Source organism: Pagrus pagrus, assembly GCF_965226575.1.
Source record: "Pagrus pagrus genome assembly, chromosome: 18".
NCBI classification, from domain to species: Eukaryota; Metazoa; Chordata; class Actinopteri; order Spariformes; family Sparidae; genus Pagrus; species Pagrus pagrus.
In genome coordinates, this window is record NC_140202.1 from 19,460,940 (window position 1) to 19,485,564 (window position 24,625).

Here is a 24,625-nt window from a genome sequence, read left to right on the forward strand (position 1 = left end):
GCAACTGCGATATAGTTCATTTATAGCCTAATGTTAATGGCTAATTATGCTTCAAAAACATACAAGAGGTGTTCATCTGTGATGATTACTTCTTTTAATCAAACACATTTTATTTTGGTAATTTGTCCTTTAACCATGAAGTGCTTCAACTGTGAGTTTTACTTACACAACCACAGATATTAGGCTATCCCTGCCTCCTAAAAGCCCACTTCTTTTAAACTCAACACATCTTATTTTAACTCAAGCTTTCTGCTTTTAATTTGAAAACTTCAAGCAAAATCTGAGACAATATAGTGCTGCTTGGTACTCATCGTGTTGAGTAAACTGAACTCCCGCTTACACCCCTCTGTGTGAGACAAGCACCAGTAAAGACACACAAAATACTTTTCATTATTTATTCATAATAGTCTATAACTTCTGATAAAATACACTTTGTTTACAAGTGCTGATTACTATATTACATTCACCCGGAGTTTAAATGGAGACAGAATGACACAGACGAATCAAACAAATTCACCTAGTGATGAACGTGACATTTTTAAAAGGGTGAGGATTGCCCATGACACTTTATTCCCCACAGTCATTTCTATATAAACTGCTCCTCTGAATGCACACACAACAGGTAACTTCAGTGACACAGGGGACTGGTGCCTGACTCGGGTTTCAGTCGTTATTAACAAAGATTTCAGCTGCCTTTTGGGATGATTGAATGTTTTTGTTAATTGTTTTGCAGTGCAATCCAGTCCCCAACTCAACATGGGTAAATACAGCACCCTAACATCACATTCAACCAAATAAGAGCTAAACATTTATGGAGGATGATTTAAATTTAGTGAATTTTAGTCATTTTTTAGTGAAATGACTACTAGCCCTAACATCTTAAACCAATTTTCCACAAGACACAACCCCCCCATTTAAAAACAAAGACATTTAAAAATGGACTTTCAGTTAATCAACTGATCTAAAAATGGTGCTTTAAAAACATTTTGTTTTCATCAGGTAATGACACAAGTGTAGACAGCTATATTAGACAACATCTCTATGGAAAAATACAGACCAAACGGATCCGCTGAAAAAACCTGGGCCATACAGAATATTGATACCTGGTCGATTCGAATTATAAAAAGTCAAGTTATTATCTGTACAGCGGTCTGTCCAGTCTAAACAAAATCATAGGAAAAACAGACAGCCAATATATTATTATAGTAAATACCCTGTTGATTTTCAAAAAAAATTAGCAAATAGACTTTTTTTTATATTAAAATATATTAATTAAAATATATTACTTTGATTAACAAGTCAAACATCAAAAACAAGATCTGATTATTTTGTTTTCTTTAAGGTGACTTTGGCATATTACCTTGGAAATAATTGCTATGAAACAGGCCTACGTTGCATCTCCAGGAGATTTCGAAACATAATTGATTATAGTTCATTTTTCGAACAGCATGAACACATGAAGGACCTGCTGAGGTAACTCTTCACACTGGCCTTTTTGCATGTTAATATGTGGTCAAGTAAGCGTTTATACTGTGTTAACATTGTCTTAACGCAGCTACAACAGTGTTCACATCACAAATTTGCTGGTTCATCTGTGCACAACACACACACACATTATTGTACATTATACTGTATAAACATGGTGTAGTATTATTTTGTGCTTACAATCATTTAAACCACATTTAAATGGAGGATGTCTGAAAAAAAGGCCTTTTTAAAGGAGACCTATTATGCTTGTTTTCCTTTTCTTCAGTGTTTTACATAGGTTCTTGAGCATATAAAAGATCTTGAAATACATTTGCATAATTTATGCCTGGCGGCTTGTTTAGCACCTAAGAATTGATTTAGCACAGCTGCTCTGTCAGGCATGTGTGAGCTGACCAATCAGGGGAGACTGGGTATTCAGGAGGGTGGCATTAAAGAGACAGGAGCTCATACAGAGGGGGAATACAGTGCTGCAGCACTGCACAGTATGAAGAAACTGGTGTTTTTTGAGCATTAAAGCATGTAAACCTGTTCTAGTAGTAACCCAAAATAAAATGAAGAACTTGAAAATGAGCATAATATGTCTCCTTTGAAGTGAAGTGTTACACCCGCCTGTTAATCGGTGTCACTTTGTACCTCCAAATCATTTTGTAAAACTGCAGCTGAATCATTCTAAGATAAAGCATTTAGCATTTTAGCATAATTTACTGTTTTTCTCCATTTTCTTTCCAAAGTAAAAATAATAATAAACAATTGAATATGCTCGAGCAAGGTGTGCTGCACGAATAAAATAAAAATAAATTTCTACATCTATGAATATGCCGTAAATGAGCAAATATTTACAGTGAAAAAACAAAATCATCTTCATTTTCTCCCCTTGCCTTGAGTGTTTTCTGAGTGTTTGCCACTGCTGATCTTTCTATACAGACATACGAGTGTGAAAAAAAACCCACCTCACGGGAGACAATATCTACAAGCTGGCTTTTCGGGGAGAAAATGCAGGTTCACACAGTAGGAAGTGACTCTCTACACCTTGACCTGGAGTGGAAAAGATATAAATTTGTCAAAAGGAACATATAGGCATTTTTATATATAAATGACTCTTCTTTTTCCCTATATTTGAATGTAAGTGCTGTACACAGTAACTACCATAAATCCAGGTGGTTTTCAGGGGCTTCGCCCTGTAACTGTTAGTCAAAAAATGATGTGGTGTGCAATCCTCACGAGTTGAAGTATCATTCAAAATTTCCTTTTATATTCTCTATCTAAAGCTATACATGCTCTTTCTAGTTCTTAAATCTGAGTGTGTTCAGTAATAAATGTACAGTTTTTATATAAAATAGTTACTGTAGGTTGCACTTCCCTGCCATGCGTGCATAAATGCCATATAGGAGGTACTCTACAACCGATGATTATCATTAGCGCCCTTTTTTTTTTGCCTTTAACCATAACTCATAGGCCCATAATAAAAGTGTCAGTCTAAAACACAACAGTCATTATGTTCTACAAAAATAGCGACATTCATTTTCCCCTTAGTTTTTTCAAAACTACACATATATATATATATTTATAAAAATATATCACACTAATCCTAGCTGAGTGCAAACACTGCCAGAGTTTATATTTGTCACACATCTGACAGACTACTGATTTGATTGAAAACTGATTGACATTTCTACCAAAAAATTGCACAAAACAACTTTTCATAGATGTTGGTGAAACAAAAGACCATCCAGTGTAAATCCTTGCCTTTCAACAGCCACCACATACATGCTGGTTACGGCTTGCGTGCTCCGCCCGAGCGCTGGTTCTGTATCGATTCTGGATGATCTGCTTCTGCTTTGTGCCTTGCTCCAAAGCAAATCAAACCACATTATCTTCTAGTTATTATTAAGTTCATATCATCGCACAACTAAACATGACACGCACAGTTTTGAGGGGCCGATGCAGTCATCGTGGCAAAAGGCGCCACATCCTTTGCACATGATCATCGCCTTCAGGCGGCAGTAGCATTTAGACTGGACATCCTCCATGTTGGAGCCCTCTATATACGACTGTTCGGGGGAGGGCTCCCCCTGGTTGCCGTGGTCTAACGAGTGACCGGCAGGAATGGTGGTGACAGTCACTGAGAAAGACATGACGCTCCCATGGACGCCGCCGCCGTCTGCCTCTGATGAGGCAATGGAAGATCCAGCACCTGCAGTGCTGTGGTTCAAAGTGTGAGGTACAGACATGCTGATAGTGCCACCGTAGCACGATGCTGCCACGGGTTCCTGATTATCGAGCGTTCTCTGGGTTTGAAAGGCAGGCGTCCGCTGGTGGCTGGGGTCTACTTGGGTGCGATATGGCTCGGAGTTTCCATGTTTACTATTGCAGAGTTCGAGGTGCCTTCGGTGTGACTGAAAAAAAGGGCTGGTGTCTTTGGCTGTCGCACTGGTGGTGTTGTTGTCGGCACCAGCTGCACTATCCTCTGATCCAGGCTCAGTCTTTACATTGGAGCAAGGCTGAACGCTCCCTGCTTCATCACACTTGGTTATTGAATATACCTGCTGCTCTGTTTTGACCCCAGAAACAGCAGAGAAAACTTTCCTGGCTGGTTCTTCTTCCTTAGCCGCCTCCTCGCCTTCTGCGCTTTCCCTTTTTAAAATGGACACAGACGTGTTTGGGATAGCAGACTGGTGCAGTCTCTTGCTCTCTGGTCCTCGACCGTACGTGGACACATTGAGCAGGTAGTGTCCTGTCATGGCCGGCCTGGGCGTCCTCTTACGACCAAGAAATCCTACTGAGATCCTGGATTGGTCCTGGCGCTCATCTGCATGCACCAGCTGATGGACTTTGTACTGAGGGTGCTGAGGCCCCATACCACCAAAAGGCTGGTTGTGCTGGACTTTTCTCTGCATGAGAGCCTGTAGGATCTGCTCCTGAGTCTCTTTATCAGGAAGTTCCCTGTGATGTCTGGTGAATTCGGAGAAAACTCCTGCTCGTCCTGCTGTAGTGAGCTGCTGGGACATCTGCTTATCAGCCCTGTGCTCAGCATGTGTGTGTGAGTGTGATGTCTTCCCCTTACTACCAGAGGGTATGTTGGACATCTTCACTTCCACCTTGGATAGTGGTTTTGGGAGGATCTGCTCCAATGGAACCTCTTTGCCCTGCAGAAGCTGAGTGACCAACGGGTTATTTGCAGGGATACAGGAGCTGGTCCTGGTGGATAATCCAGCAAGTGATGGGTTTTCCTGTCCCTTTACAGCATGCACAGATGGAGTGGGTTGAGTTGATGCGTTTGAACCCTTTTGAACACTATGGGGTCCTGCACTCACCGCACCTGCAGAATGACCTTTGTGTTTCTCATCAGTTATGCTTGAGGAAAACATTTGAGGCTGGTTTGGGCTTAGCTGACCAAAGTCCAATGGGCAAGAAGGAGGTGTACTTTCGGAGGCTGGTAACCTGGTTGATGCCTGTGGAGATGTTGGGCTAGGGCTGGGCGATGGATGTGTCAGTTCAGCACCGCCTCCCCCTGGCCCTGGGCCTGGCACGGGTCCCTTCGATGCAGATGATACGGCAGCAGCCGCTGCTCGCTGTGCTCGGGCAAGCTGAGCTTTAGCTTTAATGTCAGCAAGAGTGCGAGCACCAGTGCGGCCTGGGCTGCTAAGTGGGGCCGGGAGGGGTGTCCTTGGTGAGACTTGGCTAGGTGACAGAGGAACTGGAAGAATTCGAGACACTGGGATCTGCAACATGAAAAAGATGCATATACATTAATGAAAACATAAATTATACAAAAATAACTAAAGGTTTCCCATACCAAAGCTAAATACACTACTTCTGTGTCTCATTATCACCTCCTCACAGCTACAAACCCCTGCTGAATGTAGCTAATTTAGGGATTTAATAGGAGAGCTAAGAATGTTTGGAACATACTGAGCATGAAGTCAGAGAAATGCAGGAGAGGTTTAAGACATTTCTGTGGATAATTTGATCATTTTTTATCTCTCTAGGTTGCCTCTGGAATCCACTCTAACTGCTCTAAATCCAATCTGACAACAGCTGAAGCAAGAATCAAGCTACAATCTTGTCAGAGCCACCTTTCAAGCATACAAGTGGCAAATTTTTTAAAGTAAAACGATTAGATGGATCAGAGGAAACTTTGAGTACACAAACATTTCCCTACCTTGAGTGGTGGAACCCTCTGATTTGTTGGAGTTGTTGGAGTTGTTGGAGTTGGTGTAGGAGGGCTGGATGTGGATGATGCTGGAGGAGATACAGAAGAGACTGAAGACACAGAGGAAACTGAGGACATACGTGGCCTTTTCTCTGGCGTCAATTTACCCTCCATCTCACTGACAGATTTCCTTTTCAGCAGCTCTGTGGGGCCACTGGGCTCAGGGATGACTTCGCTCTCCTCAGCAGGCTTAACCACAGACACGGGCTGATCCTCTTTTAACTCTGAACTAGCTGCTGGTGGACGGCTCTTCTTCGCAGGCGACTGGGGGAGCTCCTTAGTCTCCTCCTCCACTTTCTCTTTATGCTCCTTTTCAGGCAGGGCCCGTTCAGTCCGACTCTCAACCTCAGGCGTTTTCACCGCAGGAGGTGGCGCAGACTGCGCTGCTGTGCTCAACCTGCGATCCTCAGCGTATTGGGAGCGCCGTGTCTTCATGGGCTCTGTGGTGAAGACTGGCTCTTTGTGAGCAGTTGGTGCCTTCGGAGGTACTTGTGTTGCCTTCATGTTTTTCAGAGCCGTAGCAGCAGCATCAGTCTGGCTGCTGTCCTTCGTGCCCTTGGGATCCTCTGGTTTTTGAGCGGCAGGTCCTGTCTGATGAGATTGGAACTGGGGCCTGGCAGACTCCTGATTCTGATCAGCCTTTGTCAGCTCTTTGGATTCCTCAAAGCTGAGCCCAGAACTATACAGAGAGAAGAGGGAGGTAGGAAGACAGACAAAAAATTAATCAAATTTTTGCTTTCTTTAAACACCATGTGTTTAAAGGAATTGTTTGGAATACACACAGTGTTGAAAATGACTCAAAACATCTTACAAAGTACATTTCAGCAGCTAGTTTTACAGATCACAGAAAAAAACACTTTGGTGTAGTTTGTTACTCAGAGTCCCTACACTCATCATTTTGAAATAGTTAGATAATCTGAATTTATACCAAGTTGTGCCTTTTTTTTTTACAAGATTCGTAGAGCTCGTAGAGAGTAATATTTAGGCACTTTCAAGGTACATAAACCAGAACTTTGTCGTAGTATTTATTATCACATAGAATTGTCAGGATAAATGAAATGCAAAAGGTATACTTCACAGAAACACATTGTCACATTGTCCATTTTATCAGCTGTATTTTTAATGGATTAATCATAACTTTAACATCATAAAGTAAAACCTACTTTTCACCATAATAGTTTTCAAAGAAGGCCTCCTTCCAGTGCTCAACTTTCTTTTCCTTCTCGATCTCTTGGCGCATTCGTAGCTGCAACTCAGGAGTGAATTCTCCTGTAAAGGAGAAAGTTACATAATAAAAAAAAAGGAAGGTTATTATACTTGGTTACATAATTCTAACTTTGAATGTAAACTGAATGCTGTTTTTATCAGCTGGAAGCGGCTGTACTGACCCTCAGAAAGTCTTTCCTTCCAAGACTGTGCTGCTGATGTGAAGAACTCATTGTTTAAGGCAGAACTAGTGACCTTCAGAAGGCCGTCCATGCAAGCCTGGGGAGAGGAGGCACAATGTTATGACTAGCATCATCTCTATCACATCACTGCAGCAGTACATCAACTCTTACTTATGTATAAATACACATGTAGAATCAGTGAACACAGTATGCTGTACAGAATTTATAGCTGTATATCCATGTGCAGAGATCTTTTTAAAATATTTCAAAACTATTTTGTAAGTTAGTTTACATAATACACCAATTGACAGGAAAGATGAGGAATGGCATGCAATTGTATTACATTAGATATACTGTCATACAATGCAACAGACACATTAAAAGTATGTATAATCTTAGAGCCACCTGCCGGTCAACTTCAGGCAGTAGTTTGAGCAGCCTCTGTTGGCAGTCGGGGGGCAGGACAGAGAAGGTGTGCTTGTTGATGATCGCCCGCAGGTTGGTGTTAACCAAAATGGAGTCTGGTGTTTCCACATCTATGTTACATTTGGTACGTTTCAGCTGCCCTGCAAAGCCAAACAGGAAACAGAAGTATGCCAAGACAGATCTAGCAGAGTAGAATGATGTTGATCTTGCAATAGGAATCTTGAGTCATTTACTTTCACATGTAGATTTATTTAGTTTTTTGCTCTGCAAATGTTCATTTCACTTGTACCCCAGCTTCCTGAAATAATGCAGTTAGCTCATTCTCAGTCCAAGCAAGCCTGCCTGCTATAAGTTTGCAACCAACTGTCATATTACGTCATATTATTTTTAACAATTTTAATGGAAAAGATTGTCAACAAATGCCATGAAAAGACCAGAACCAACAATGCATATGTCCGTCTCCCTGTACTTTTTGACTTCTCTACTTTGTCTATGGCATAAAGCCCCAACCACATTGGCTACTACTGAAGAAATAACCTTTAGAAACACAATTATATAGTATAGTAATATAAGGCTGAATAATGTCCTAAAAGAGCTGGCCACTGTAGTCTTCAGTAAAGCTCGACCAATATATCAATTGGCTGATATTATCGGCCGATATTGGCCTATAATAGAATGCAAAAAAAGATGCTTGGGATGATTTATAATTGTTAAATTCCCAGTAATTTTACCTTTCCAGGCACTGATGACTTTTATTAAGCATAATTATTTTTTTATTAATTATTAAGTTCATTGTTAAATAGTAAAATATCTTGCCTCTGTTACATATATTTGTCACAAGTGTTTAATAGACACATTTGCAAAAAATGTGTGTCTATCGGCTGATATATCAAGATTGGAACATCCTGATATCAGTATGAGCATCAGCATTGGCCCGAATAACTAAGTATCAGCTGGGCTCTAGTTTTTAGTAAAGCAACAAAATCAGGAGTAAATAGAGCATTTGTTGTGGTACTAGCAGGAGGACAGTGTAGCTGAGATTGAATTCAAATCTCTGTGTTCACTGTAATTAAAGAACAGCCAGTGCAAATACGTAGTTTGTTATTTTTTTTAAGATTGGATACTTGGAATACTCTGGTCTATGTTTTGGTCTTTTCCTGGGATTTGTTGAAAGTACCAAAAATACTGAACATCACCAGCCCTGTCTAACTAAACTAACTTGATTACATTTAAGTATACGTGAGACTTACCTGCACTGAGGCGGCTTGACCTCTGGGAAACCTTTCTTGGGACGACTGGGTGGCATAAGTCTGCTTGGACAGAGGGAAAGGAGCTCTGAGAAATTGCAGATCAGACATTTAACTGCTTCCCTATTAATGCTGCCAAATATATGAGTCATGACTGCATTTTGCTAATACAATGCCTCTTGTTGAACTGCACCCATATCAGTAATTTATCTTGAAAACGGAGTATAATATCATGCAATGAATATTAGTAAATTGTCATAACTGAATGAATATCACACCAGATTTCTGTGAGCTGGAGCTATTGCTCAAGCCCAGTGTGTAACTGTTAATTTCATTTGATATTGAATTTGACAATATAATCGCTGCCACCTACCAGTCTTTGTAGTAATGTCAGCCATATCTTTGATGGTTTTCAGAAGCAGTCTGGGACTGGAGGTGGTTGGCATTCCTCCCTGTCTGCGCTGGTTTCTCTGTTGCTGCTGCTTCAAGGCCTCAAAGAACAAAAAATAAGGGAGAATAAAATAGCCAGCAGTATGAGAGAAAGAGAGTGTGAATGTGTGTAACCCTCTGTTTCCCTGCAACTAGTCCCCCAGGGCTACTTGCCTGGTTAAATAACAGCTAAATAACAGTGCAGCAATGAAACAGTGGTTGCATAACACGAGCATAAATCATCTTTCTGTTATAAAGCAGTCAAGGAGTCTGATCACCTCACAAACAGAATAAAAAAGCAATCCAAGACAGTCCACTGTGTGCCTTGCTTTTGTTTAAGATGATCAAAAAGAAAAGAAAATCAACTAAAAGAAATACACAATAGGTCTCTCCAGCACTGATATTTAAGCCAAATCGCCATCCTCCAGTGTTGCATACGCCCAATAAATGAATATAAATTGGTCTTACAGAGCTGAAAATTCCACACCAGCACAGATGGAGTGAATTACAACGTGTGCAATCAAGTGAAATCCAAATAAATGGAACACAAAAGGCACAAAGCAGCCAATAGGAAAATGTTGAACGGGTGGATTATAAGGACGCAGACTACTGTAAAACCAGCTATAGGCACTTTTCCCTGACGCCTCATCGTTTTAAGATAATCAGAACAAGATGCTGCACAGACAGGGAATGAAAGGATAAACACGGGTTATGTACATGTTTCCTCACGTGTCAGCAAAAAAGTTAGAAAAATCTGGTGAAATCTGTACATCAGTATTTTGACATGGATTAGAAGTGTGAAAATAATCTTAATAATTCACATACAATAATAACCTAAGTTGTTGTTCAGCTGTTTCTTTAGTTTCGTTTCGTTTTCTTGTCCGCTTATTCCTGTTCGGGTCGCGGGGTGTTGCCGCTTTTATCCCCCCTTTTTCGGAGGTTGCGGGGCTACTGGGGCCAAATCCAGTTTACAATGGGCGAAGGCCAGGGTACACCCCTGGATGAGACGCCAGCTCATCGCAGGGCCCTCTGATGGCAGAGGCTGCCTCGCAAGGTGCCAACTGCACATCAGGAGCAATTTCGGGGTTCAGCATCTTGCTCAAGGATGCTTTGGCATGTAGCTCAGTCCCGCCCAGGGGAGCCGGGGTACGAACCTGCTCTACCCACTGAGCTACAGCCGCCCGACTGTTTTTTTAGTCTCATCTAAAAATTTTACACTCATCAAGGCGAGAAAAACTGCATGAAAACTACAGATGGGACTCGATCCATTGGAATTGTATTCCTGTGTCACCTTGTTGACTCAAAATTTGAACTGAAATGGTTGCATCCTTTCTCAAGAGTAGAAGAACCAGATTTTTAGTAGGTCACCTGCTTTCCTAGAGGTCAGTTATGTGCAGAGCCGCAACGATCAGTCGACTAATCGCTTGGTTGATCGAAATAAAATCTATTGCACACTATTTTTGATAAATGCTTCCAGGACACTTGGGGGTCTGGGAAATTGTGATGTTTCTACATTGTGTTCAGACTCGGAGATAATAAAACAGAATTAATGAGGGAAACTGAAACAATCAGACTGCTAAGCAGAATCAATTATGACATTGGTATCAATAAAATCTTGTCAATTCCCATCCTTAATAAAAACATTGCTACACATAACAAGAAAGTACTTTTGCGTTGCAGAGTGGGCTCGCAAGGATTTACACAGAACGGGTGTAAGTAAATGAGGGTGTGGCAGGAACTTGTGTAACATCGGAGATGTGTGTTTGCACAAAAAGTGAAAATGACAATAAACGATTAGAAATAGAGTACACACAATCCATCAGTACCTGTTTCAGAGCTTTCTTGCTGTGTTTCTGCGAAGGAGAGATGAGTTTACTGGTTGGGACAGAGGGCGACGAGCATCGAGGCTGCGGAGAGGACGGCTGTGACTGCAGCTTGGAGGGAACTATGAAATACGAAAGCACGAAACAGATGTTACAAAATACACTTCCTGGGGGTGGTGTGCAAACCTTATCCCATCATGCTTTTGTTTTGATGAAACCGAAACCATCACAGTGCACAAAGAAGCAGATTATGTTACGAGACTAAAATATCACCACAATAGGAAGATTGTTCACAACAACCTCCCTGTTATACATTTCTGATAAAAACACCTTTTCTAGATACTGCAGCAGCTCCACTGGTATCTTTTTTCAACAGCACTTCATTTGCATATGACTTTGCGGCATTCCATATTGATTAGTTCAAAAATAAAACTATATCGAGTCCTCCCACTCAGATGTAAACCAAGGTTATTTGCTTGGCAGTTTCTAACTTGTGCATAATGAGGAAGTAGTCACGGGTCATGCTGAGAAAATACAGTTTCCTGTTTTAACAGTCACAATAATGTGAGTCAGTAAGAGCACAGCCTGAGAAAAACAAAATAATTGGTACTTGAGGAAAAGCTCAATCTCCGACGTTGCACAGCAATCAGGCACAATCAGTTGTGCAACAAAGGAGCAAAAACTGCTCGGACGCGACAGCCACGTGCAGCCAGCAGCTTCCCCGCGGACGGTTTCTACTAACCACGTTATGGACGCAGCGTGTTGGTTGAAAGACAAACACCCACCTTTTGCTATCATCGTGTCTGATGCTCAGTATATTCCAGGAATTACTTTTCGATGAGATGGTGTAATTTAAGTTTGTGGCAAAGCCATTTTCTCTCAACCTGCCTCTACTACTGCTGCTTCAGCTGGTTTCCTGTGTTTCCGCAATGACTTTGAACAACTGCTGACAAGGGGCGTTAACTTTCAGAGTCATAACAGAGCAAGGTAACCAACCAGAGAAAATCAGCCTTATATATACATATGCGTTATACTTTATCGATGGTGAACATGGTATCTTTCTCTTCCATTGATTCAACCCGAATGATTGTTGACCAGTAGTGACAAATATGCAACAACAAAGAAGCCCATAATCTTTACAAGTGCAAACATCACTTGTAAATAAAGCTGTTCCTGGTATATTTAAATATTTGGGCAATCAGGCCATTTATAATGTTGATTGGTGAATCCTGCATGACACAAAAGGCACTTGGAGATGACAGTCTGTAAACCTTATATAAGGGCCCTGACACACCAGGCCACACGGTCAGACATTGACCAATGTTGGGGCTGTGCCCCAGGTCTAGTCTTTGTGGTGTGTCCCGCACAGTTGGCACTATTCGGCCTCTTCACCAGTGCCATTTGCAACTTTTTATCAGACATATTCTTAATTAGAAGTGTCTATATTAGCAAGAGAGGTGTGAATAAAACATTGTTTAATCATCATGGCAACAGTTTGTTTATCCACAGTATAGAGTCTTCTAGTTTCCCTTTATTCCACTGCGGTATGGGGAGGGTATGCACAGGTGCAGAACATATGAGATAGTTGGCCATCAGCTGTAGTCTTTGCGTTGTGGTCAAGTGCAGCTTTTCGGCCGAGACACAGGCGACGTGTGGCAACACAACAGTTGGCTTTTGTTTCTGCGAGTTCTTTGATACCTGCTTGGTGTGTCTGGGCCCTAAAGGAATGACTGAAGAGATGCACTGGTGTACCACTTGTGAATAATGATCCTGTGTGCGGTGCAAAGTACCTCGTCGCATCCACCTTCCTCTCCTGCCCTCTTGAGCAATGGCACCGCTGTTGTTTTCTGTGCTTTGGGAGTCTGAAAGATTGTCGCTGCTCTCGTCAGAGCCCTCCTCAGACAGCTCCTTCGTTACATCCGAGATGTCCTTCTACAAAAAGTCAAATAGAGTACAAAGAGTGTATTATTTTCATGTTATGGATACAGGAAAAGAACAGCCAAGCAGATATCCAAGAGAATCTTCTGGGGTACACACAATGCTCTAATCTAATCTTACCCATCTCTAAAATAGACTGACAAATGATTGTCCTCACCAAAATGAATGGTTGTGAGTGATCTTTTTCATAATAGATTTCACACTAGTGACAGTTGCTTTGTATCTAACTAACCTTTAACGTGTAGACCCCCATTCTGCCAGGAACTTTGTAGAAAATCCCCTCCTCGCCGCGAGAGTTCGTGTGCAGCATTGCATTCAGACATGCCAGCGGTGAGGTTCCACTAGATCATAAGACAAAAACGCAAATTACACATCTGCTCCCCAATAAACCACAGCTGGGAGAAAGCTGCAAGAGGGGTAAATGCTGGTCTGATATCTGGGGAAAAACCACTATCATGCATCAAGAGAACATGTGGGAGTTCAGGTCGGATGAACATCAGTACGGTTGTGGGGGAGCGTTTTATACAGAATCAGTTGCAGAAAACTGGTTCAAGACTAATCTAATCAATGTAAGGAAGTCATGTCCTTAGATTAAACAGATCTGACAGAACTATGTATGTTGCACAAATCTGTTCTAGTCTCAGCAGTCACACCAGGGATGTATCCAAAGGTATATGTCAAAAATGACATTTCTTCGGCGTACAAATATCGCAGGCCAACAACTGCCAGTTAATTTATCTCCTCTCACTTAATTCTGTGGATAATGTCATGTAGCGGTGTCTAACTTTCAAACCTATTTAGTGCCCATGCTTTATTTTGTTAGAATGTTTAGTAATTTACCAAACCGGAAAATAGAAATATGCTTTTATGCAACAGGTGGCTGTAGATGGCCAAGGCACGTGTAGCTGAAATATGAGTGCACGTCTAACACTGCATCTATGCAACTGGACCTAGGACATGTTATTGTTAATAACATGCAAAAGGCAAAAAGCCAAACAAAGTGGCATTGCAGTGAGTTTGTTAAGATAAGGGGTGGGGGTGGGGGGTCTAGCTTTTTTCTTACCTTCTGGATGAGAACAGTGACAATGAAACGAAAAGAGACGAAACAATTATTAATTAACAAGAGAAGGGAAAGTACATGGTATGGTTTCAATAACAGAGGGAGGAAGCTGCAGTGCTCTCTCTCTCTGTCACACACACACATGAAAATGTCTTCTACCTAAAGGGCATTCGCCGCAGTAAAGCTACAGCACCGAGAAATGATTTACCTTATTTCCTTAAGCCTTTCTCTTTGGATCACCTGCAAGATCTCTTTATGGCTCATAGGCGTATTGGGATATTTCTCCAAAACCTAGAATAATAAAATAGCAGAATAAAAGAAAAAGGAGAGAGTGAGAGATGTTATCATTAAAACATGATGTGGTCTCAAGGCTATTTCAGCCCGAAGCCTGAGATTTCACATGCTGAAGCTTTCTATAGGGTTTCCACAAAGCCTCAATTCCCTCAGCTGTATAAGTACAGGATGTTACGCTAAGAAAAATCAAGACCACAAGCCTTTTGTAAACTTTGTGGCTTTTTTGCTTTTAATAGATTTAGATCTTCTGCTATGATGCTGGCCTATAGCTTATTCTCTAGATCAAATGCACATGCTAAATAACAGGTGGTTATTACTGAGCAATCATTTTCACATATGGCTGTCAATCAAGGAAACACTGCCTTATTTTGAGGCATGAACAGGGAATGCAGCAAGATTACAGACACTTTCATAAAACCTTAGTAGTAGCTAATTGCAAAACCTGTCAACAAAAACACCTCACAGTACACTGACATTACACACACGTTGACGACACCTTTTCTCCCATCTTGCACATTTGTGTACAGCCCCACATTGCTTTAACATGTGGAGAATCGCAATGAAAATAGCTTAAAGGGTGTGCAAAAAAAAACTATTATAACATATTAATATCTATGGAGTTAGCTTCGTTTGTGAGCAAAGTATCAATTGCGATTAACTCAGTGGGGCTAATACATATCTGGAAGTATGTACACAGAAGCAGTAAAGCTACATTTCCATTATGAAATAGTTGCTGGGAGTTTGGATATTTTGAATTCGTTAGCATGCTAGGCTAGGCAGCTAGCTACGAAGCTAGCAACATTCAGCACCGATAACGTCTCGACAAACGCTGGCATGCGAGAGATAAACACAGCGATTTGTTACCGGGTTAAGTTCACATGGGTGTAAGTCGTGTAATACGCACACCAAATGTTTTGCCGTGTTTTGTTTGCGAACTGTTATCAGACAAACTTGTTGACCAACTGAGTGGCGTTAGCAGCAGCAGCTAGCCTGCTAACCGAGCTAGCGCGCAACACTGACGCGCTTACTTCTTATTCAAATCGGTGACAGACATGTCAGCCGCGCTGCCTGGACACAACACGGAGGAGAAATGTTTAAGAGGGGGGGCGATGCTTGGATGCACACGGCTGACATTTGTTTTTCGCCGCGTTTTGTGCACAACGGTGACGGGTAAGCGAAGCTAAAGTGACAGCGGTCCTCCCGATGTCTAAACACGGGCCTTGCGCGGTGTACGCAACATTTCGTCTCCACCAGCAGGTCATGAACTCATAAACACAGTTGTACAAGTGGGAGCGTTCAAGGAAAACAACCACAACAAACGGAAGGTAAAAACACCAAGAATACCGTTTTAGCGGCTTCCGCCCACGTCCTCCCCTTCTTTTTCTTCTGCCTCTCCCTCATTGTTGGCGTCTTGTTGCAGAGTAATGTTGAATTTGTCTGATCCAGTTGAAATGTTGGTTTAGTTACCGCGTAAGATCCACTCCGTCTGCCATGTTGGACTTACTGTAAAGAGTCATGTGACTCCGAAGGAAACGTCATCTTACTGTATATAGCTGTCATTTCAAAAGTCTCCCAAGTTTTTTCCCCCCCACATATATATATATTTATAAAAAGCTGTCAGCTGCAGGATCACAGGGGGAGGACCGCAACGCAACCGCAGCTCTTTGGACAAACACAGAAAAGGCAGTTCAAGATCATTTCAGTCTGTTTATTGTCATGTGTAAGCAAATGGACTTTTTGCACGATTTCACGACTATGAAAAAATAAGGCAGCTAATCAAGAGAGGACCGTTGCAAGCTTTTCTTCACATTTTTTTTTTTTGGCTCACAATTACATTAGCTAGAAAGTGAAGCAACAATTCATCAAGCATACAAGCTGGACCAGGGTGGCCCCCTCTCCAGTAGTCGGGGGGCCCCTCATTTTTCCCCCCGCCCGTCACCCCTCCACTGTTTTGGCAAAAACCAGATACATACATACAGGCGTTCATCTTTTAGAAAATATGCGATTAAAAAATGAAATTCAACTCCAAACTATTCACCGTATGTCAAACCTGGTTTGAGAAGATTACGTTTTGGCTGTGCTATTCATTGAGACTGACGTAAGCCACGAGAAACGACAAGGTTTTCAGGCAACAGTAGGCAAAAATGATGTTTGTCTTTCCGTTTAAGCTGACTACATGCTCACTAAAGTGATTTTTTCCCCCAAAAAAAGGTGTGAAATCAATTTTAAATCAAGGCATAAGATTCCCCCCCATGTGCCATCTTGAACTAAGGCTCGCCCTGTGTTTAGTTGTGTTGATAAACATCAATCAGGGGCTTGTCTCGACTGGATCACCCGCTGGAAGGTAGGCAGCGGAGGACGGTCTTCGTCTCTGAGAAGGAGAGAAACTCTGAGATTCTGACGCCAGGGTGGTGGATGATGAGGATGATGTGACGGATGCCGCTTGTGGTGCTTGATACCTGTAGAGTGTAATAAAAAGCAGCTCATTTATTATTTAAGATCCAATATGTTTGATTTTTACGGTCCGATATTTAATGGGGCTGATCGTTAGCGATACGTCGGTGTATACGTACAGTATTTCATCAAGTGCTGAGACTTGTGGCATTTTAAAGTTTACCAGTGGATTTGCATGTAAAAAAAACTTTGGGTGTGGTTTCTGGATAAGAGGGGTAAAACATGCAAATATACTTGTAATTTAAAGGTACTTTATGTACGAATTTGGGCGAGTAACACATTATTGGCCAGGTAAACACACAGACCTCTTTGGCTAATAGTTCTTTCTCTGGGTTAGGCAGAATGGACAGGCCGAGTGTCTGCAGGGAGGGCTGCCCGTTATACACACCGCGCTCAGACGCAGGACTAATATTACTTGCGTTTGCCACCTTGCTGCTTAGTGGAGCAGCAGTCGGTGCTTCGGACATCCGGCCTGTCTGTCCTCTCTAGCCCATAGATACCCTGGCAGTGAAAAGCTGTGGAGTAGGGGTATATCGAAGAGGTGTGTGCTTACTGGGGAAACTATGAAATCTCCTGTATTAGCAGAAGGAGAAGTTGGTAGAGATGCTACCAAGCGGACAAGTCACAGTTGTTGCAGTTACATTTCTGTGGAGGTACATGTGATGCTACGGCGTAGGACATGCATTTACGCAGAGGCTACGCCAGACCTACACCGTAGATGCAACGCAGAAGCATAAATCAAGCTTAACTGCAGCTGCCGTCAACGTAACGTCAGCAGATATCTCTGCTACACAATACGTAGATGTCTTTGACCTTGCATCTTGTTTCTTCACATTTGGTGATAATTTTAGTTAATTTTTGACATTTTTAAACTAAAATTCTTACATATTTCACCTTTTAAATTGTGATTTAAAACTCACTTTCTTCATTGTAATATAGCCCACTGCAAAGTTATCAGGCACCAGCAATACATGCTTGTATTTAAGAAACTAGGACTGACCCGACATAGGAGTCAGTAAGATAATAGATTCTAACACAGTTCATGACATTTCTTCTCATAGCTTTCCTCTGACCAGGATCAGTCTAATCCTGAAATAATGCAACCAAAAAAACCCTGAACTTTCAGCATCTGTAAGCGTGTAAGACGTCTGCCTTTCTCGGCCGTTCTCTCACCAGGATTTGGACTTCCTGACCCGTGACGACGCACCGGCCCTCTCTCTAATGGGAACATTTACCAGAAGGTCCCTCATCAGTCTGGGAGAAAAGGCTCTCTCCATGTGAGAGCCATTAAGGTTCAAGGTGAACATGGTCGGTGGAGACATGTCTAACTCCAACAGCATTACATTCTCAGCCTGTAAGAACAGATACAAGTTGTAGTTATAACAGCACGATTACATAATTATGGAAATTAATTTTTTCTTCCTGTCTCCTAAACAGATCATCTGCTATGTTCATTTTTGGTTGTTCTTCCACCTGTTTCAGATACATAATCCATTCAGCTCATCTCATCCGACCACTGACCTGGTATCTACATGGGGCCCCAGCTGCTGTGGCCGCAGCCATCTGTGCATATTGGCTGATTGGCCTCTTGTATCCTACAGCAGAGAGAGGCCTCCTCTTGACCTGAGTGGGTGCACTGGGATAAAGACATGGGGAAAGAAGGATTTGGATTCAGTTTAATACACTTAGACTTGGTTTAGCAGTTAAGACTCTAGTTTCTGGGACCTCACCCCCCCCATATAGGTCCCCTGATCAGCTCCCACCAGACAAATCTCCCCTGTTATCTCCCCTGTGCTATCTTCTACTCAGCTTTACAACTATCATGTACCCCTTTTCCACCAAGATGGAGCAGGTTTTGTTCTGCTTCCAGCACCTTATTTTGAACCTCTCTGAGCATTTAAGGAAATCTGCCTTCCCTGGAAAGGTAGAATGCATAAATCAATAGCATGTCAGGTCTAGGGTTGGGCTGACAATCATTGATTACTGAGCCCTGTACCATCGTAACATCGCTTTTTAAAAGGCACCCCAAAGGAAAGCACTAAAAAGTTGTGTGTCCCCTCAGAGCCATGAGACATGAGTTATTGGCATTTGTGACGTGTGGGAGAGAAAATGAAAAGAAGTTTGTTTCTGTTCAATGCACATTACGTCTTCATGTCCCGTTTATTGTTTTCTTATTAAACCTGCCCAGTTAGGGCAAACCCAAGATGCTCAGTTGCATTGGTGGCAGCTGTGTTTCTTTTCTGCAGACTGCAGTGTGTCTCTCTCGGTTGTGCCATAGCTATTTGTGTTTTCTTAGCTTAGCTTCCTCAGTATAGCTAGCCGGCTATCTTTCATTTCAAACTTCTGAGGCCGAACACAGCCAAGTTACGGACATGTGGTGCCAGCAAAGGGATGTATGCCAGAGGTGACAGGTTTTTTGGCTGAATGAGATCAGTGGGTGAGAGCGACTACAGTGGTGTGCTAATGTGGTCTCACCCTGCCTAATCTATTTATACTAAAGTGATTTCCTTCGTTTCCCAGAATGTGGACTGGCAGCCTGTAGAGACGGTGCTGAATGTGCAGGTGTGATATACAGGGTCCAAAATAACTAAGTAAAAGGAGTTACTTAACAATACACTGTACCTTACAGCAGCACTGCACTGTGGTCTATTCATTCTGTGAATGCGTCAGTGGTGCATTTCACCCAGTGGGTTGACAATTTGTTTTGGAGGATTGTACTTTCTCTACTGTTTACCATGCATGGTAGCTTACGTGTAAGTAATGTGAAATGAATCCACTGACCTCTCTGGAAGGACCGGCTGGAGTCTCCATTGATCCTCCTCACTGTCAAAGTGCAGCCGGTTCATGATCTTGTTCTTTTCCTCAGGAGGTATAAAGTTCTCAATCAAGAGATATCTGAAATGTGAAATACATGCAAGTGTGTACAGTTTAACAAAATACACGACTGTTCCAGAACAAAATGTGAATAAATATTTCCTTCCATTTATCTGGACAAACTTTTTATGCCTGGAAAAGTTGCATTATTACTGCTTTTGTCGTAATGTACCACAAAGTACGCATGAATAAAAGCCATCCAATGAGCCCATAAACAAACTGCTCACCAAGCAGCAATAAGCCTTTGTTTCCCTGCCTAGTTACAGTTTATATCCTGACTGATCCTCCCTGATATCCTGATTGAACAGGAAAAACATCTAATCAAGAACATAATGCTTTCAAACACCATTCATTTGTCTCTTGATCATAACAACATTAAGATATACAGCAGGTAAAGTCAAAGGCTTTGTGAAGTGTGTTGTTTGCTCCTTTTTACTATGACAGTGAAGTAGCATAATGTTAACTCCCTGTGCACTGTATCCTTGAAGTTTTTGATTTTGATTTGAAGGATTTAACACATTTCACAATAGAGAAAAAAGTGCTGAACAGAAATTATTTGTAGTAAACATTTTACAACAGTATGATAATGTGAGAACACCCAGTTACAGCCACGACAGCAAGGCTTTCACCTTGTGAGTCTTTGTGTGTGTCATCATGGCAGAATGTGGTCCTGACCTATCGTAGCGAGAACTACCACAGAAGTGGTTTTTAGTGCTTTACTTTACTTTTTATGACAAAATGAGCGCTGAATTCGAAGATGGGCGTGGTCCAAGCAAGGCTGCCCCAAGCGGGGGTAGGAAGTAAGGAAGGGGCCACTGGCACCCCAATTTACTGCCCTGCTCCACATTCACTCATCACTTTATACCAGATTCACTCTCATCCAGACATTGAAATTAGAGATCAAAAAGCAGCAATAGGAAAAAACTATTATGTTAAAAAAAACAGGACATTCCACATGTAAAAATGGATCCACAAATGCGTGAATATGACTCTACACGTAGTTTTGTAGTGGAACTATTTACATTAGTGAAACCTGTATCATGTTTGTATTAAAATAAAATGTGTATTTTCAGAGTTATGCAGTTATGCTTATTTGCAAATGGCTGCATATTTTCCCAGATGTGACTTTACACAACACAAATAAGGAAATATTTGCAGATCATGGTACATATTTGTGAAATGTCTTCCATCCAATAAAAGCTTTATAAACCTAAAAAAAAAAAAAAAAAGCATCCTGCAGCAAAACACAAACACTTCAAACAGTATGTCAGTCCCAGTTTCATTCTGCTATTCACACCAATTTGGAACTGCGGCCGGTGTGATCACATCACAAGACGGTCTGTGGTTGAAATCTTTAACCCTTTTGTCATACAATTACTCTTTATGATCACAGCCATTGAGCAACCTGGCCATGCTAAAATAATGTTTTATAATGCTTTTTCGTCTTTATATTAATGGAAATGATGGAAATCCAACAGAAAGTCACACATCATGATGAGAAAACAAGACAATAATGACACTGCAAACAGAGATGTATATGTGCACATCCACTAACGCAGCTACTCACTTGTACTTGAGTTCTCTGGTGAGTTCGGTCTGTGTCTGTTCCAGCTCCTGTCTGGTTGTGACGTGTTCACCAATCACATCTCTCATCTCGGCCTTCACCAGCTGGAGTTTGGCATACAGCTTTACAGAACAGGAACATAACAATAACTGGTGTCACATAGCTGTCCTGGACAAGGAAAATACATTACTTTGCCTAATTTGAGCAAAAGAAAGATCTTCTCTGTGACCAGCAATGAATCATGCGTAAACACCAGGAAGTGTTCTGTCCAGAGAAGCCTCCTCGAGTGATGTCTCTCTTGAAAAAAAGATTACTGACTCCAAGATTGACTGATTAAATTATGATGAAGCGCTTTCGCGATAACGGCATAACAGGACACGCCAGAGTGTGAGTCATCTTACCCTCTTTAGCTTCTTTGTCTTTAGTTCCACCTCCTGCTGCAGGGAGGAAAACGTCTCCCTCATTTCCAAAGTCTCCTCATCCTGCAACATCATCTGCTGCTGGATCTCTCTCTCTCGTCTTATCTGAAAAGCAAGACGACACATTAAGCTCCATTAAAGATTGATAGAAAAAGTGCTTGTTAAAACATGTGTAAGTTCAGACAATCTAACTTCTGTTATCAAGTGTTAATCTTTATACACACCTGTTCTGCAATTTCTTGCCTCTTCAGCTCCAGCATCTTCTGCTGCTCATTGGTGTGATCAATTATAGTCTTTCCTCCAACTAACAGTTTGCTCTCCATCGCCTGCGAACAAAGACAAACAATTAATTATTCACGCACATTTCTTTTGTGTCTCATGTCCTGTATCATAACAAGGCCCACGCTCCTCACAAGTACCTTATACTTCTCGATGATCTTCTCCAGAGCGTCCTGGTCCCACTGCATGTCCTCGATCAAGCTTTTTCTGTTTTCGTTCACATGCTTTAACTTCCCATGGCTTCCCTGGCAGGTCAGAACCTTGGGGATGTCACTTCCCTCTTTCATGTGATGTTTCACCTCCTGTTCCTCCTCGAGAGCCTTCCACAGATCCGCATCCCTCTCTCTGAGCATCTCCTCCTCCATCCCGACCATACTTTTACTCAGTCTTTTGCTACTCCTTCTCCTCCTCCTCTCCTTTGCGAGCATCCCTCGCTCATCTAGCTGCGCCTTCAAGCGTGCGATCTCCTCCTGGAACTCCCTCAGCAGGGCATCTTTGGGGTCCTCGTTAATCCGAGGTTTGTTCTTGATGTTCTTGGCCCTGCTGGCGTACCTCAGCGTGGCCAGGGATTCGTCAAAGTGCTTGTGCGATGGCCCCACGGTTGCTATCATGACCGTCTTGGCGTTGCCACCCAGAGAGTCCTGGAGCAGGCGGGTGAGTTTGGAGTCCCTGTACGGGATGTGGGTGCTTTTCCCATCCACCAGAGCTGAGATGACATTCCCCAGCGCCGAGAGGGACAGGTTGATCTTGGCTGCCTCCTTCAGTCGCCTACCTTTCGCACCTGTCTTGCTCTGGCGCTCGCTGCCAGCTAAGTCGACCATGTTGAGCTTCCCAACCCGGATGTGGTCCTCGCCATCTGGCCCCACTTCGCTGCACTCCACTGTTATGACGAAGATGGCATGAGAGCGAGAGCTGCGTTCGTTCATGTTGGTGAACCCCACGGACCTGGACTGGTTGCCTATGTTCATCACATGTTCGATCTCGGTGGCGTTCTTTGTGACCACTGAAGACAGGTCTTTCACATAAATACCACAGTCAGGGTTCTCTTTCAGCTCCAGCTTCCTGTTGTTGTCTTTGCACAGCAGATCTCTGATCTCCTCCTGGTAGATCTCAAGGTACGATGACCTCACCAGGTACTTCTGGTTCTGAGTTCTGGATATTTGTGTAAAAATGTGCTGAAACGAGTTCGGTATGACCCCTCTCATGTCTGGGTCGTTTGAAACCCCTTGCATGGTGTGTGTTTTACCTGTCCCGGTCTGGCCATAGGCGAATATGGTCCCGTTGAAGCCCTGGAGCACAGACTCCACCAGAGGTCTGACTGCATCATCATAAATGTCGCTCTGCTTTGAATCCCAGCCGTACACAGAATCAAACGTGAACACTTTCATTGGATCATCAGGTGGTGCCTTCGGGTTCCTGATGGTGATCTGCCCCAGTCTGTCATCCAGCTGCAAAATGTTTTCATTATCCCCCATCTCCTCTCTCCTGCTGAACGGCCGGCAGCGGACCACCACCCTCACAGCCTCGCAGTGTTTGATTTTAGACATGTTGTTGCCAGATCAAAAGCAGCACGTTAAAAAATTAAAAGCCATTTTCTCGGGCGGGTCCCGCAGTTTATCCTTCTCCGTACAGGTGCAGCAGCTTCTGTTTCATCTGGTGGAAGGAAAAAAGCGGTCAGACACACCTCATGTGCGCCGTTTGCATCATCCCCGCGAACGCAGCGTCTCCTCCGCCCCGAGCATCTTTCCAGGCAAAAAGGAGGCGATGTCACAAGATGTGAAAGGATGCTGCTGGAGGAAAAACACCCTGCCACCCCCGGCCCAGCCCACACAGCCTCCCCGCGGAACACACCCTGCTCTGCGGACAATGGAGACAAGACATGTGACCTGCGCAGCGCATTGGATTGGAGCAAATGTCCTCATGGTACACAGCTATGGTCTACATCTGTTATGATCATGGCAAATTACCCTCCAGCAAGGGCGTCACTCCATATTAAAAAGTGGTGGGGACATGAGATTTATTTAAGTGGTCTTCACATTATGCAAATGTATGCAATATATCTAGGCCATGAGATGTCAGAGTAGATATACAGAAGGAAAAAAACTGCATAATGGCTTATTAAAATAATTTAATCTTATTAGATAACATTTCTTGGCCCAAGCCATTTGGAACATTTTTAACAAATTATGCTTTTAAAGGTGCACTACACTACTTTTTTTTAAATAAACACAGACCGAGCACTTGATATAAGGAACAGCAGTTGTTTTATTTTAATTAAAGGTGCAATATGTCAGAATTGGCAACTTGTCAAATTCATCCTCAAAACAAATAGGTAGCAGCATGTCACCATGGTAACCGCTAACTGCTGCCATGTGTAGCTGCCACCAGTGAGTTAGCTCAACTAGCCATGCAGCTAGCGGTCCTCACCAGGGAAGTGTCCAATAAAACTGTTATTTCTTCACATTCTGATCATTTTAGTTAATTGTTTTAATTTTTTCAACCACATATCTTACATATTGAACTTTTAATGCTAATACAATTTAAACTTAATTAAAATTGTAAAATATTGAGTATGAAATAAGCATTTACACTAAATGGTAGGCTACTGCTGATTTAATGGAGCTGACAGACACATATGTGCTTCCATCATCTTTTAAAGTTTTCTTTGCTGCCTACAATGATTGGTCCCAGCGATGCCTCTACTGCAGGCACATGCTACTCTCTGAATT

The 24,625-nt window shown here is 42.4% G+C and overlaps 2 protein-coding genes across 4 annotated transcripts; both read right to left on the reverse strand.

Moving 5' to 3' along the window:
- Positions 1-381: 381 nt before the first annotated feature.
- asxl2 (ASXL transcriptional regulator 2) lies at positions 382-15,870 on the reverse strand. Of its 3 annotated transcripts, XM_084381943.1 has the most exons (13): positions 15,651-15,870; positions 14,221-14,303; positions 13,185-13,293; positions 12,805-12,946; positions 11,018-11,136; positions 9,136-9,253; positions 8,766-8,825; positions 7,495-7,655; positions 7,090-7,186; positions 6,865-6,970; positions 5,809-6,380; positions 5,651-5,730; positions 382-5,210 (listed from the first exon to the last, which is right to left on the reverse strand). In XM_084381943.1, the coding sequence occupies exons 1-13, from the start codon at positions 15,705-15,707 to the stop codon at positions 3,387-3,389; spliced, it is 3,528 nt and encodes a 1,175-aa protein (XP_084238069.1). In that variant the 5' UTR covers positions 15,708-15,870; the 3' UTR covers positions 382-3,386. The 3 variants fall into 3 exon arrangements, with proteins under 3 accessions (XP_084238069.1, XP_084238068.1, XP_084238070.1); XM_084381942.1 differs by having other exon boundaries at positions 5,651-6,380; XM_084381944.1 differs by lacking the exons at positions 12,805-12,946; positions 13,185-13,293; positions 14,221-14,303; positions 15,651-15,870 and adding an exon at positions 11,800-12,003 and having other exon boundaries at positions 5,651-6,380.
- A 129-nt stretch (positions 15,871-15,999) lies between these two features.
- kif3cb (kinesin family member 3Cb) lies at positions 16,000-23,772 on the reverse strand. The gene is made up of 8 exons (XM_084380588.1): positions 22,037-23,772; positions 21,842-21,943; positions 21,600-21,722; positions 21,202-21,320; positions 19,542-19,655; positions 18,282-18,396; positions 17,934-18,112; positions 16,000-16,765 (listed from the first exon to the last, which is right to left on the reverse strand). The coding sequence occupies exons 1-8, from the start codon at positions 23,441-23,443 to the stop codon at positions 16,615-16,617; spliced, it is 2,310 nt and encodes a 769-aa protein (XP_084236714.1). The 5' UTR covers positions 23,444-23,772; the 3' UTR covers positions 16,000-16,614.
- Between the last annotated feature and the right edge of the window lie 853 nt (positions 23,773-24,625).

Coding starts and splice junctions, on each gene's coding strand:
- kif3cb (XM_084380588.1), bottom strand. CDS start 23,443: ATGTCTAAAATCAAACACTGCGAGGCTGTGAGGGTGGTGGTCCGCTGC. Junction 21,944..22,036: donor AGATCATCGAGAAGTATAAG/GTACTTGTGAGG, acceptor CTTTGTTCGCAG/GCGATGGAGAGCAAACTGTT. Junction 18,397..19,541: donor CAGCCGGTCCTTCCAGAGAG/GTCAGTGGATTC, acceptor TCTTTATCCCAG/TGCACCCACTCAGGTCAAGA.
- asxl2 (XM_084381942.1), bottom strand. CDS start 15,707: ATGAGGGAGAGGCAGAAGAAAAAGAAGGGGAGGACGTGGGCGGAAGCC. Junction 7,656..8,765: donor GTCAAGCCGCCTCAGTGCAG/GTAAGTCTCACG, acceptor TTGGCTTTGCAG/GGCAGCTGAAACGTACCAAA. Junction 7,187..7,494: donor TGCCTGAAGTTGACCGGCAG/GTGGCTCTAAGA, acceptor TCCTCTCCCCAG/GCTTGCATGGACGGCCTTCT.